The sequence below is a fragment of the Rhopalosiphum maidis genome, chromosome 4 (genome assembly GCF_003676215.2).
Source record: "Rhopalosiphum maidis isolate BTI-1 chromosome 4, ASM367621v3, whole genome shotgun sequence".
In the NCBI taxonomy this organism is placed as follows: Eukaryota; Metazoa; Arthropoda; class Insecta; order Hemiptera; family Aphididae; genus Rhopalosiphum; species Rhopalosiphum maidis.
This window is the reverse complement of record NC_040880.1, coordinates 18,801,556-18,817,723: the sequence shown is the minus strand read 5'-3', so window position 1 is coordinate 18,817,723 and position 16,168 is coordinate 18,801,556. Positions and strand designations below refer to the sequence as shown.

The following is a 16,168-nucleotide window of genomic DNA, read 5'->3' as shown; positions in this document are numbered from 1 at the left end:
TTACTTTTATTTTAAACAAGCTGAATATTATAGTGTTTAACAAATAATTAATTTCTATTTATTATAATTATATTTAAATATTATCACAAAATACATCCAGTAAGTAAATAATTTAAAAAATAACCTATAACTGTTTCTTAATATTTTATTTTTCATCTAATATTTTAGTATTGTTACTATAGATCAACCGACAACCGTGTTCAATAATAATTGTTGAACTCCTTTGGACTATACGAATGAATAATTTGATTGTTGTTTTCTAGATTTAGTATAAATATTTCATAAATTGTATGATAATTATTCCAACTTTAAATCATCCGTATCAATAATTTTTACTATTTTATATTGTACCATTTGTATGTGTAACATGTTTGAAAATTTAGATACTATTAATTATACGACGATAGTTTTTCATCTTATAATTAAATAGAATATGTATTTTTTTAAAAAAATAACAATTTTTTTTTTTATTTATTAATTTTTTTGTTTCAACAAATGTTTTGTTTTTACAAGGTTTTTAAAAAATGAAGTTAAAGTTTAAAGTTGTGGTTTACATTAAATGTTATTTATGAATATAGAGATAGTATATAAAACAATTTTTAAAAATCATGAAGATTCTATCTTTTTTTTTTAAATAACTTGAAAAATTTATAAAAATGTTTTACATATTTTATGTTTCATAATATATACAATCATAAATATACCATATTCTTAGCGAGCGTTTTACTATTTTAGTATATAGTGAAAACACTGAAAACTCATAAGTACGAGTAAATAATCCAATGAAGCAAATAAGCTGAGCCAATAATAATTAACAAATAAACAATTTAAATATAAATTGACGTCAATAGAAAATTACTTTATAAGATAAAAAATCATGATTATTCATATTTTCTTGTAAATTAAATTTTAGTCATTACGAATAATTATTGTATTTACATTTTATTCGTTAAAACTTTCAATAACATTCAATTATCATATCAATTTTTTTTCCCTATCATTATTGAATACTGTTTGTAGGAGTAAACGGAATTCTGAAATTTATAATTTTTAAATAAAGATTAATTTGTATCAAATCATTAGATATTAACTGCTGGTAACTTTAGTATAGTTTTTCACTGGTTATATGTCAAAATTTGATTTTTAGTTGTCAAATAGAAGTGCTTATGTATTTGATTGTTTAAGATACTATTTTTATACATATATCACAAATTCACCAAAGTACTACTTTGTGACATTTATGTAATGAATATTGTATTATTTTTTTGAAAGTTTTTGGACACCACTGACTAATTATCTGCAAATACTTATTTTTATGTATTTAAAAATTAATTATATAATATAGGGACAAATTCCTAGTAAAGGTGATATTTATTATAATTGGTAGATAATATTTTTTTATTTATTAAGATAAATAAATATAATTTATTCACAATGATAATTTTAAAAAAATGAACATTTAATTATTTGAAGTACAAAATACAAATTTAAAAAACTAACAAGTACTAATTCTGGGTAGGATAATTTAGTAAAATATCTTTTACCGCCAAGTTTTTATTCAACTAACTGTTAGATCTCAACCGGGGTGACATGGACCCAGCTTAAGGGCAAAAGAATCTCTGCCTGGGTCAAATTACCTATTAAATGTATTATACAAATCACTATTATTTTTGCTCTTAATTATTTTTATTTACCAATTTAAAATTTAAAGTGTCGACGTATAGTGAAGCCAACATCTCAAAAAAGTGTATATTTGTTATTTTTATGCAAACTGTATTTTTTATTTTATTTTTTTAATAAATGAATAATTCTAATATATACAGTTAATATTCTTTATTTTTCTGATATTAGTATGACGTAGTGTTTGATTTTAGTGGCTAAAGGTGACATGAATCAACAAAGGTTGAGAACTACTGACATATTGTATACTATATATATCCTTGAAACATTGTCACTACATTAAATATTTATTTTAAAGTTAAACATTACGTAATTTACTATTTATATAGTTATTATCATGTAATTTATATGAAACTTTAATGCGAAAGATATACATTTATCGTATTTTTCGATTCTTAGGGTAATTTATGTATACATATAACTATCGACATATTAAACATTAAACGCAAATGAAAGCTAACTTCTACTATAAGCTAGATTCTCATACAAAAAGATTATCGATGATATCGATGACAAAAATACATAAACTATACCAACTTTTAATAATTCCTCGATAAATATACGTTAAATATAAAACGAAGTAAGATAGGATAGATTTTGTTTGGTTCAAAATAGTTCAAGAACTTTTTAGTTAAGAAAATAATAAACTTGATGTAATAACATTGATAATTATTTATTGTAAATAATATTTAAATGGAAAAATAAAAATAAAAAAAGCATTATTTGAAATTAAATCCATATAAACAAATTTAAATAAATAAATCAACATTAGGAATTGTAATAAGATTGAAATATAATTGTCTAAAAATTAACAAAGATAATATATTTAAATAATGATTTAATAAAGATCTAATAAATGTAAATAAAAAATCACTTATTAAAGATAAAAAAAAAAAATATATTAATTGTTTGGCAATTATTTCTATATTCTAGTACATTCAATAAAAATGTTTGTTAATTCTAATATTTATAATTTATACTCATGAAAGCTTTCCGTAACATTCTTTTATTATATCACTTCCTTTTTCTCCAATCATTATTGAAGCTGCGTTTGTGTTTACAGAAACAATTTTCGGCATAACTGAACTATCAATTACCCGCATCCCAGTTATTCCTTTCACTCTTAATTTAGGATCAACAACAGAACAGGAATCGTCTTCTGAACCCATTCTACAGGTACCGACAACGTGATAAAAAGGGGCTGCCAAGTTCTGAATGACACAAATCCAATAATCTCTAGTGTCCCAAATATGATCAGCACAATTCGATAATTTCAACTCCTCTAATACAAGCCCAGCATCTATCATACTTTTAGTTTTAGATAACGTTACAATAAATTCAATACCCTTTAACAGGGTTTCTATTTCTTCATCACAAGATAAATAATTTAAAAATATTTTAGGTTTGTCCAATGGATTGATCGAGTTCAACATAACTCTGCCAGTACTTAATGGCTGTAAAATAATTGGTGCCATAACTATAAGGTCACTTAACAAGTTTAATTCATCGTATACATTTGTTACTTCTTTAGCGTATCCAAACATGTTTGTAAATACATTTATTTTGTTTGGAAGAGTATTTGTCGAGTTGAACGGAATTCTGAATTTTATAATCTGTACATCAGGATAATCTAAATCGTCATTTGATTTATAAAATGTCATAAGCTTACTAAGTCCAAGTGATGATATATTTTTTGAATACAGACTTATTTCATTTTTCAACAAATCATTACTTTCATTTATTATGTCCTCCATTGGTCTATATTTACGATCTGTAAATACTAATGCTGGAAGTGACATATGATCCTGCATGTTAAAACCTACCGGTAGGTCCTTAATGGTAGGGATACCGTGATCATTTAAATGTTCTTTTGGTCCGATTCCAGAAAGCATAAGAAGCTGTGGACTTTTTATAGGTCCAGCACATATTACCACTTCTTTTGTACAATTTACTGATTTAAATTCATCTGATGAATATTTGAATTCTACCCCCACTGCTACGTCATCTTTAATTAAAACCTTGGTAACAATAGTATATTTTGCTACATACAAATTTGGACGACTACTTGATGGTATTAAAAACGCTTTCAATGTACTACATCGACGACCATCACGAGTATTTGAATCAAAATTACCGTACCCGATAACTGGTTCTTTTCTGTTAAAATCATTCACCTGAATTAAATTTAAAGACTGCTCCGCTTCAGCTATAACCTTATAAGCTGGATCAAATGTTTCTAATGGTGTCACAGTCAATGGTCCACCTTGTGAATGAATTTCCTGATTATATCTAGACGTATCTACAAAATCTTCTGATTTTTTAAAATATGGTAAAACATCTTCATAGCCCCATCCATTACAACCATACTTATTTTTCCATTGATTAAAATCTTCTACAGTACCTCGCAAGTATATCATTGCATTAATTGAAGACGATCCACCTAATCCAAGGCCCCTAGATAAAATACACCTTTCCTTCTCCATTCCTTTAAACAAAATGTCGTTCTTCTCTGAAAAAAATTCCCAGTCATATTCCGTCCTTAGGTTACGAGTCCATAAAAGTGGATTTTCGGTTAGTTCTGGTGGATCACCTCCAGCTTCCAATAGTAAGACATTCCATTCGGGTATTTCACTTAAACGAGCAGCTACTGTTGCTCCAGCACTTCCTCCTCCGACCACTATAAAGTCGAATGTTACTTGCGTGGGGTCTTCATATAATGCAGATGCGTAATCGGTTGGATAAATTATTGTATGATATCCTTGCAGTACCTGGATACAATTAATGTGTACATGAAACTTATAAATCAATTTAATAATATTTAGATTTGTGTGTTTTATTATTCATCACTTATTTTAATGAAGAGGATAATTAATGTGAATTGTTAGGATGAAATGAAACGTTTAAATCATTCAATGTTATACTTAATCTATTTTCTTCACTCTGATTCTTTTAATATAAATCTTAATGAAATAAATTATTAAATTATCTTTATTGAAGTCAGCTTTATTATACTTATAAATTATAACATATAATAATTTTGTTAATTTTAAATGTTTAAAATTTATAATTTATATTAATTATTAATTCACTAAATCATCGATTAATAATTATTACTATTTTCATTTTTAGGAATTTTAATTAATTAAAATAACTATCCGATTTTTTGAAATAAAAATAATTTCATTCATTATATTAATAATTATATTTTTGAATTATTTAATATATAACTAGTAAAACATATTATGTACGCCAACATGTTCAGATTATTTATGTACCTATTATTTGTTTTTCCCAACAATATTTAAATTATATACTTAAATGGTAATAATATCATTTCTACTTTTTAGATTTAGATTAATATTTAAAGAATTTTTTATTTTATTTTGTAATTTGTTGAATGTGAAATAATTATTTTATTTGTTATTAATAAAATAAGATTATGCTCAAACATCTATTTAAATTATGTGTCCAAAACTATATAAAATACTAAGTTGTACCCAAGTACCTAATGTTTTGTTGATCTGAACAATTTCATAATTTTCCATATTTAAATATAGGTTCTTATTATCATAATTACTAAATGAATTAACTATTGATAACATACACATTTAAATTAATTTCTGTATTCTTGAGGAGTTAGGCATATAAAAATATTATAATCAATAATAAATAACTCACTGTTTTATAAATACTCCTAAATTACAATAATAATAATATATAAAATACTTAAGTTTAACCATAGAAAAATTTTCAAAAAATATGTATGTATAATTTTTTTATGAAAAATGTTCATTGTATAAGTACATTTTAAAAACAGATTTAAACCATTATTACTTTTAAATATTTTTATGCAATTTCTTTTACGCAAGAAAAAAAGTAATTATAGTGAATTGTGTACTACTATTCTAAAATAACAGTATATCTTTTAAATAAACTTTTACGTAATTAATAGTAACATACCGATACCATACAAAACGCAGTAACTGTAATTATTTTAGCATTCATAGTAAAAATTAAAAATTAATTTGAAATCTGTATTCTGTACAAATGAAAATTATAAATTATTATTGTATAATATGAATTGTATTTTTAAAAAACTATTTTTTTTTAAATTTAATAAAAATATTGTCATCCTTCGTGTATAATATATTTTAATAATATTAACGTTACGATTAAAATTTTAACATGGTTTGAACTATCATACATTATAATTTGATTTATATTAAATAAGTTTCAACAATCAAATCATTATTCTTTACTAATATATTTATTTCACATGTGAACATATGTTTAATAGTTGTCATAATATTTTATGTTTGTATTTGCTTATTTACGAAAGAGCAGGGCTTGCAAACGTTATAATAACGTTATATTTGACAAAAAACGATTGAAATTTGTAAACGTAATGGTTTTGTGGAAATATTTATTCTATTCGATTTATTTTTATTTTTTACTCAATCGAAGAATTAATTTTCTTCCGTATCCGGGCTATCCCTGCAATAGATATTATTTAAAATTTAATAGGTAGGTATTAATAGGATAATTTTATTGCCAATAGCTAATAGTAAGAATTCAACTATTGTGTTAAATTTTCTCCGAATATTGTTCAGATGTCGGGTGTTTGTCAAATTGCGGACTGTGTTCTTTTAAAACAGGTACATACGTAAAAGCGTTTTAAATTTTAATAACGATAAACGCAAAAGTTGAATAACGTTTAAATTCTGAATAGCATATATAACAAAAAAATTTTTCCAAATTCAAGTCCTGCGAAAGAGATTTAAAGTTCGATTTTATGATTATGTAATATGCATGGTTTTTTAGTTTTAATTTTTTAGGAACAATAAACAAAAAAACTATATATTTTATTCATAATTTATAAATTTGTTAATTTTATTTATTTTCTTAGAAGTCTCATAAGTAAAACTTATACTATATTTTCAAATCTTAAATATATCGATATATATATTATACATACATTCTTAATTTTCATATTTTAATATATTGTCTATTACAGGCAAGACTGGGCATTAACGAGATAATAAGTTAAAAGTTAAGTTAATTTTAACTTATTAACTTCACTAGTTACGTTTGGATTTTCATTAACTTAACTATTAACTTACTAAATTGATTTATTAATTAACGTGAAATTAACGAATTTATTTTTCATTTTAAGAAATAAGTTAAGTTAATTAATTTTTTTTTTACATTCACTATTTCAGTTGTTTTCATGTCAAAAAATATTTTATTGTGAATTTATTTAGAAAACAAAACGAAAAAAAATTAAATAAAACACATTTTATATAGAAATACTGTATGTTGTATGAAGTATAAGCATTATAGTTTATAATTTAGTTGTGTGTTGATAAGAAATAAAGTACGCCAACGAATAAAAAAAAAACTTTTTTTTAACTTCATAAAAAGTTTTAAAAAAATGTGTATTAACTTTTAACTTAACTGAGTTAACCAAAACCGCCGTACTAACTTTACTCCGGAAAATTTGGAAAAATATATTATTGTACATCCCTTTAAAAATATTGTATAATATTTTTTTTAAACTATAAATTCATTAATCATCATAATCAATTTTTTTTTTACTTATTAGTTAGTATTATCAATATTTTTAGAATATTTTGAGAATACTAAGAATATTTTTGGGGATATTTCATCAATTTTAGTTGCATATAAATATCATATTTCAAGCATTTTAACAGAATATAAATCCGGACTCTAAAATGATGACCAACCTTAATACTGAGTTACAGGAAGAAGACAGTAAACGATTATGAAAAAGATTTTCTTAAGTTATTGAACAACGTTAATTTTGATATTTGCATTATTATTATTGATATGTTTTGTTATTTGGTATAACAACTTTTAAATAATTTTTTAGAAAAATCAGAAGGTTTATGCGTAAGCAAATAAAAATGGAGTTGGTGTTGAGCGAATGATTGCAAAAACGAACATTATGTCTGTATTTCTTTACTATTTATATTAGCATCGTTAGTTGGGACATATATGTTGTTAATTATCATATATTTGACACATGACATAGAAAGAAATAACTTAGAAACATCACGTCATTACAACATTCAACAATAATATATACATATATGTACTTAAATATCTAATCGATTGTTCAGTAAATGTCATTTATGTCGAACGCAGATGAAAAAAAAAATTTTTCTTTTTTGTTTAGTTAGATACTCATTTTTATTACCATCTATTTATATACATAATTCCATATCGGTTTTACAGTGCAGTATTAACACTTGACGCACACGTCATTCTAGCTATAGATACCAATGTTATTTTATCCAATCTACGTAAGACTGCTTTAGCATTTCCCATTATAAATGTCAAGCTAGGTCAGCTAGGAATACAAATTGTAAATTTTATGTTATTTCAGACTATATAGGTACAATTTATTTGTTTTCAATATTTTTAGTATACAAAAAAATATTACTTGAACGAATAATAAAATAATCCAATTGAATATTGATTAACAAAATATATTTTAAAAATTTTAGTTATTATTTATTATACATGATGGAATGTTTAAAATAGTCTGATAATATCGTAGAATTTAATATTTTATTAACATTTTTTTTATTTTACAATATTTTAATGCATAATATTATAGAAATAAGTTATCATATATTGAAATTAATTAATTAATTTCTTGATGACATTTTGCATTCCGTATATTTTGATATTTCAATGCGTATTATTAGTAAAAATTTAGAGTAGTCTCACAGTCCATCTACTCCAAAAATTTTAAATAATAATACTCTGAATACTCATCGAAATATCAAATTTATGAGATGCAAAATGTCATCAGGATACAAATATATTATTTAAATATCTGATAGGTAAGAGCCAACAAGTAGGTAACTAATGTCTAATATTATGCATTAAAATATTGTAACATAAAAAAATTTAAATGTTTATAAAATATAAAATTCTATGATAGCCATATAGCTATGGAACATATACCCAAGTATAGTGGGTACGACGTTCTTCATCAGGAATTAACAGGGTTGAGTCAGATGTGGAATCACAGAGCTTGCAAGAACACCTCACTTGCTACCACAAACTAACATCAAGTGCCGGATCAAGTATATTTTTACCCGAGGCAAAGTATAAAATAAGCACCTTCTCATAATTCAGCCACCCTCTATTATGCCACTGTTATTTGCAGTATACGGACAATTGGTCCCCGTCATAATTTTGTACTCGAACAATTAATCCCCGGCTTAAAAGTTAAATACAAAATATTTTTTTTATCATTAAACGTTCTTTAAAATGTTTTTTCAATAATACAATACTTTTAGAATAACCTTGCGTTCAATTTTTAAGCTTTGAAGCAATATAAAATTTAAACAAATTATGTATTTTTAATAACAAAATCTGAAGCATTTAATAATAAATTTAAAATTATTATTAGAATTAAACTTCCAAATATTTATAATTTTATTGAATTGATACAAATAATTAATTCAACAACAATGATATCGTTGACAAAAAATAATGATGATGTTTTTTTTAAATAATTTTTTGAAACCTTTAAGCGACAAAGAAAAAAACATTGTTTCTATTTGTAATAATTTTAATAATAACTTTTCAAAAAATGATCTTTTGAATTATTTGTGTAGGCTTTCGAGATTTTCATAAATTGTAATTATTATGTTATACTTAAATTATTTTTATGTTCGACTATAATATTATTTATTAATTTATTATTATATTATTATGTTCATTTTTATTTTTATTTTAACAAATAACTGTTATTATATTCTAAAAGTATTATATTATTGAAAATACATTTTAAAGAATGTTTAATGATAAAAAAATATTTTGTATTTAACTTTTAAGCCGGGGACTAATTGTCCGGGTATAAAATTATGACGAGAACCAATTGTCCGCATACGATATTTTTTCGCGGGAACCAATTGTCCAAGACCGTTGTTTGGTAATTTGACCCCCCCCCCCCGTGCCAATCATCACGATTCGCATCCCCCCCTCCATTTCGCCGATCCGGCGCTGATAATATCTACAATAGGTAATTTGGACTTTGTTTATTTTTCATTTTAAAAACACTTAAATATTTTGTCAATAAAAACATCACTAACCAATTCGCGTTGAAATAATTCGAAATCCTCCATTTCAACGATTTGTACGACTGGAAGACGTTGAATAGGTACCTGAAAACTATTTAGCTCCATGACAAACATTGATTATAGTAAATGGTATATATACACAAATACAATATACAGTTAGAATTTTATTATAAACTTTTCACGAAATTCGTCAAAATCATGAAAACCAGAAAATCAAAAATGTATAAATCCATTAAATCAATTAAATCGTGCACCATAGTTAAAGATGAAAGCGTAAGCACAGTTTGCTTAGCACACACATGACATATTGACCATAGATGAGTATACATAATATATCATATTGACATTACCATAGAACAGTACAAATTTAGTAATAATTATCATAGACCCTAACCTAACTAGTAATTAGTAAAATTATCAATTATTAATCATCAAGAATTCAAGACGTGTCAGCCGAACTCGAGCAGTGGCCGGCGGTGTCGCCGCCGCGGCGAATGGAGATGTCGGAGTAACACTGGTTGCGCCTCGCACGCTATCAGCTGCGGCAAGATTCCCGCCAATATTTTGTTTATCCACAAAGCAGGCGGACTACACACGTTCCACTACCAGTTTCCACTATTTCACATCCAATCGCCGTGCGTGTTTTAACGTCTATCCGTTTCCGTTATCTGACTCTGAAGTCTGAGGGTTTAGGGCTCTCTACTTGCTAGTTGCTACTAATATCTGCCCTTCCGAATTCTGATTTTCGTACACCGACGTTTGCCGCCGATTCATTAGCCCCGAACAAACGTTTTACAATATACGGCTGACACACGGGACACCATGGCTAAAGCTGGCTTCAGAGACTACGAAGCCGACAAAGGTAAAAAATATTATTAATTTTTTTATTTTTTAAGAAATTGTTCTTACCTACGTTTTCTATATGACATAAACCCAATACTCACCGTCTTGTTTGTAGCAAAACTCACGGAATTCTTGCAAAACTACCAGGCGTTAGACAAGGACAACCAAAAGCATGCCAAATATGCCGTACAGTTGGCCAAGCTCGCACATCGCGAACAGGTAATTTAACTGAGTGACGTCGCATAATTAAGTGTACTCAATCGTTATAGCCTTGTTGTTTTTATAGGTGTCTCTGTACATCGAGCTCGACGATTTAGATCATTTTGATAACTTGTTGGCTGATGCTGTAGCTGCCAATTGCCGTCGGTACTCTTCCATGATTGGTGATATTGTGCAAGATCTATTGCCAAATTACAAAGATCATGAAGTAAGTAAACTACCTAATTATGAATTACTCCCTTAAAAGTTTAGAATTTATCCCCTTTCTTTTTTTTCAAGCCTGAAAACAAAGATGCATTGGATGTGTATATTGAACACAGAATATTGGCCCAGCAAAGACAAAGAATGAGACAAGCTGATGAAAATATCGCTCCTACTAATAGATATCCTCCTGAACTAATGCGAAGATTGTAAGAAAATAATGTTATTATTTCCAAAAGTATTATTTTATTATTTTATTTTTCTTTGTTTTGCTTTAGTGAAATATATTTTAAAGATCTAAGCACTAGGAAAGAATTACCTATTCGTGATGTGAAAGCTAATAGCATTGGTAAATTAATATCTGTGCGTGGAATTGTTATGAGGAGTACAGAAGTAAAGCCTATGGTTGTAGTTGCTACTTATTCTTGTGATCTATGTGGTGGAGAAACTTATCAACCCGTATGTATTTACATTTTCGTAACAATTCTTTTGCAATAAATATTAATATTAATATAATGCTGTTTAATAGGTTAATTCACTAACTTTCAAACCTTTAGAATTCTGTCCAAGTGCAGAATGTTCAACTAATAAACCAGGTAGTCGATTGTACTTACAAACTAGAGGATCTAAATTTATAAAATTTCAAGAACTCAGAATTCAAGAACTGGTAAATTAATATTTAAATGAAAGTAGTTATAATAAATTATAAATTTTACATATCTTTTGTGGTTTTATTTAGAGTGATCAAGTTCCAGTTGGTAATATTCCACGTTCATTAACTGTGTTATGTAGAGGTGAAGCTACACGGCAAGCAGTACCAGGGGACCACATATCGGTAACTGGTATATTTTTACCTTTGGTTCGTTCTGGATTCCGGCAGATTCAGCAAGGTCTATTATCTGATACTTTTCTTGAAGCCCATGTGAGTAGTCTAGATAAAAAATCTTTACAATATTCATAAAGTTATTTTATATATTATTATAAAACGTGATAAGATTTTAAATATTAAATTTTTTTGATCTCTTAAAAGCAATATTTTAAAATAAATTGTGATATAAAAAATCCAAGTTTTCTCTTTTTTAAGTATAAAAAAATATATAATCAGTATTTATTAATAGAGCTATGAATTTAATGCATTAAAAAACTTAATTATAATTGCAGTATAAAATGTACTGTATGTATAATAAGTACAATGTGTGATTCGTAATTTAAATTAAAATATATTTATATACACACAGTGTCTCCACGAGGATTTACCCATTGTAAAATCTCCTGAAATAATGGAGATATCATAATTCTGGTTTTTTAATAAGATTCACAGGGGCAAGAACTACAAATATTTCATGTTTTAATTTTTTTTATGTTTTGGTAAAAAAGTTAAAAAAAATGTATTTTTTTATTTAATTATTTAAAAAAACATTGAAGATAGCCATTTTGTAGAGTTTTATTTTTCTAAAAATATTGACGATTTTTAATATTTTAATTTCATCAATTTCCTGGTTTTTAATATTTTTTCTAGTTTCAAAAAAACTGCGAATTATTTAATATGATAGTGCCATAGTGGTATCATTGTATCAAACATGTGGCCCGCGTGCTCGTACAGCTGGCCAACGGGTTTCAGTGTGGCTCGCAATAAACGTCATATTTTATTCAACATTGTTAAATTTTTAAATAAAGTTAATAATTATTGTACAAAATATCAATATGTACATTTTTGTTATACCTAGTATTAAATATGGTTATATTATAATAGTTATAATAAATAGATAAAACAAATGTATTTTGTTTACTTTGAATTAGTAAAAAAAGGTGTTTTGTCCACCAACGCATAATTATGTAATAGTTAATATTTTATGGCTTGTTGGTGATTTGAGTATGGCATAGTCTGCAATTTAAATATTTAATTTAATGTTTCGATACTATTATCTTGTCCCATTTTTTGGCAAGACATAAACATAATCATAATTTTGCATTTTTTTTCAAAACTAGAAAAAATATTAAAAATCAGGAAATTAATGAAATTAAAATGTTAAAATATCAATATTTTCAGAAAAAAAAAACCACAAAATGGCAATCTTCAACTTTTTTTAAATAATTAAATATAAAAATAGATTTTATAACTTTTTTACCAAAACATAAAAAGAAATTAAAACATGAAATTTTTGTAGTTCTTGACCCTGTGAATCTTATTAAAAAACCAGAATTCTGATATCTCCATTATTTCAGGAGATATCGCAATGGGTAAATCCTCACGAGACACACTGTATATCATTAAGTTAAATTTAAAAATTATAAAAATTTTTAAAAAAAATAGCATACATAAAATTAAATTTATTAATGCCTCATTCAAGCTTTGTGTTTTATGTTTTATGATCAGTTAAAAATAATGCATTTTTTTACAATATTATACCATCAGTTTTTAGTTTTTGTGTTATAATTATTAGGAACTTAACTTTTTAATAAAAATGAATAAACAAATTTATTTAAATTAGAAAGTTTACTGTTAAGTTATGTTATTATTGAATTGCATTGCTAATTTGTTTATCTCTACGAAACTACATTTTAACTTTCTGTTTTATTTGTCATATTATAAAGAATAAATTAAAAATTATTGTATGATGAGTACAAAAAATAATATCAATAATATAATTTAAAAACTAAACGCTTATATAATACTATATACCAACATTACTTCAACTGTATCATTAATCCTTTTAAACTTAAATATCTAAAATATAGATATAAATATATTTTTATTCAATATTAAAACAACTCTTTATTATGAATTTTAGTATGTGGAATGTTTAAATAAACTAAATGAAGAAAAGCTTGGAGAAGGCGAATTATCTGAAGAAGAAGTAGTGGAATTGGCTGGTGATGACTTTTATACAAAATTAGCTGCGAGTTTGGCACCAGAAATATATGGCCACGAAGATGTCAAAAAAGCGCTGTTATTACTTTTAGTTGGTGGTGTAGACAGAGCACCTGATGGAATGAAAATCAGAGGTAAAAATCATATATTACAAAATTTGTTATTTTTATTTTTACTGACATTGTTTTATATTTCCTTGGGCATAAAAAATTTCAGTTATGAATTTAAAAAATTTTAGCACGATCAAATTTTAGTATAATTGCAGATTAATTTTATTTTTTATGTTAGGTTTAAACACTATCTTACCGTCATTACATTTTATAATTTTTAGTTGAATTTTTAAAAATACAAATGATTAATGTTTGATTTCCTAGACACAAAAAAGGGTTGAGTTTATGAAAACTTGAATTTTACCCATTGAAAATAAAAACAAACAACTAATTGTTGTATCATGATATTATGTAATTAATTTCTGTAATTTATAAATAAATCTTACCTAAGTAAACTAGTACAATTATTAATTACATATAAAGTATTTTCAGCTTAAACTTAGATAAAATGCAACTAGATAATAAGATAAATCTATAAATTTATAAAAAAAAACTTGCATAAATATTATTAATTATTAATTAATTGTATTTTTGTCTTTGTTAGGAAGCATCAATATTTGTTTAATGGGAGACCCTGGTGTAGCAAAATCACAATTGCTCTCATTTATTGAACGACTTGCACGTCGTAGTCAGTATACTACTGGTCGAGGTTCTTCAGGTGTTGGTCTCACTGCTGCTGTAATGAAGGATCCTTTAACCAATGAAATGGTCCTAGAAGGCGGTGCACTTGTATTAGCTGACCAAGGTGTATGTTGTATAGATGAATTTGACAAAATGGCAGAGTCTGATCGAACTGCTATTCACGAAGTGATGGAACAACAAACTATTTCAATTGCTAAAGTATATTTTTTAAATATATTTCAAAGAATCTATTTATATATTATATAATTAATTATATTTTATTTAGGCTGGAATAATGACACGTTTGAATGCTCGTGTGAGTATATTGGCTGCAGCCAATCCTGCTTATGGAAGATATGATCCTAAACGTTCAATTGAAGCAAATATCCAACTTCCAGCAGCTTTACTTTCTCGTTTTGATTTATTATGGTTAATTCAAGACAAGCCCGATCGTAAAAATGATCTTAAGTAATATTAATTAAACCTATAGTAAATATTATTAATTAATAAAATTATTATATAACTAACCTAGGTTAGCACAACATATAACATATGTTCACAAGCATAGTCGTCAACCACCAACCAAAGTACAAGCATTTGATATGAGCTTGATACGCCGTTATATTGATTTGTGTAAGAAGAAAACTCCTACTGTTCCTGTAGAGCTTACAGAATTTCTTGTCAATTCATATGTTGACTTGCGTAAAGATTCACGTAACAATGGTGATACAACATTTACCTCTGCAAGAAATCTTTTGGCCATACTCAGGATATCTACAGCTTTAGCTAAACTTAGATTATCGGATGTAGTAGAACGTGAAGATGTAGTTGAAGCTATGAGACTTCTAGAAATGTCTAAAATATCTTTAATGCAAATTGACAAGAAAACTGGAAGGTATTTTGTATAAATAATTTTATCCTGAAATTTCGTTAAAATGACTTATTTATTTTTAGACCTCAAACTGTTGTGGACTGTATATTCAATGTAATAAGAGAATTAGCTGGAGGACGAATTGTTGTTAAAATGTCTGATATTAGAGAATATTGTACCAGTAAAGGATTCAACACGTCACAAGTTGATAGTTGCATTGAAGAATATGAAATGCTTAATGTGTGGCAAGTTAATCAAGCTAAAACTACAATTACTTTTATATAAGTACTTTTCTTAATTTTAAATTTTCATCTCAATTTTTGTATTTATGTACTATAATTAAAAGATAAAATGACTTTTTGTAATCAATCAATATGAAAGTTATGTTATGATTTATATTTAATTTTTTTGTTTTAAAAACCAAGTACAACTTATTTTAGTTTATAAATAACTTAAATTCTTATTTTTTATCTTAAAAAATATATATATAATTAATAAATAAAATCCAAGACTTGATATTATCATAAATAGTTATAATTTTAATAAATTTAATAACATTTAACAAATAGGACTTTATTGTGGAATAGTATACAGACTTCCATAACATAAAAACTATTGTTATGTTGTTAAATTA

At 25.7% G+C, this 16,168-nt stretch overlaps 2 protein-coding genes across 2 annotated transcripts; one reads left to right on the top strand and one right to left on the bottom strand.

Annotated features, from left to right (window-relative positions):
- Window positions 1-2,594: 2,594 nt before the first annotated feature.
- On the bottom strand, window positions 2,595-5,774 carry LOC113560655 (glucose dehydrogenase [FAD, quinone]-like). The gene is made up of 2 exons (XM_026966665.1): window positions 5,641-5,774; window positions 2,595-4,448 (listed from the first exon to the last, which is right to left on the bottom strand). The coding sequence occupies exons 1-2, from the start codon at window positions 5,683-5,685 to the stop codon at window positions 2,661-2,663; spliced, it is 1,833 nt and encodes a 610-aa protein (XP_026822466.1). The 5' UTR covers window positions 5,686-5,774; the 3' UTR covers window positions 2,595-2,660.
- A 4,607-nt stretch (window positions 5,775-10,381) lies between these two features.
- LOC113550607 (DNA replication licensing factor Mcm7) lies at window positions 10,382-15,979 on the top strand. The gene is made up of 12 exons (XM_026952546.1): window positions 10,382-10,659; window positions 10,756-10,859; window positions 10,927-11,067; window positions 11,139-11,269; window positions 11,339-11,519; window positions 11,590-11,727; window positions 11,800-11,982; window positions 13,853-14,066; window positions 14,587-14,882; window positions 14,950-15,131; window positions 15,196-15,558; window positions 15,618-15,979. The coding sequence occupies exons 1-12, from the start codon at window positions 10,620-10,622 to the stop codon at window positions 15,817-15,819; spliced, it is 2,175 nt and encodes a 724-aa protein (XP_026808347.1). The 5' UTR covers window positions 10,382-10,619; the 3' UTR covers window positions 15,820-15,979.
- The last annotated feature ends 189 nt before the right edge of the window (window positions 15,980-16,168 follow it).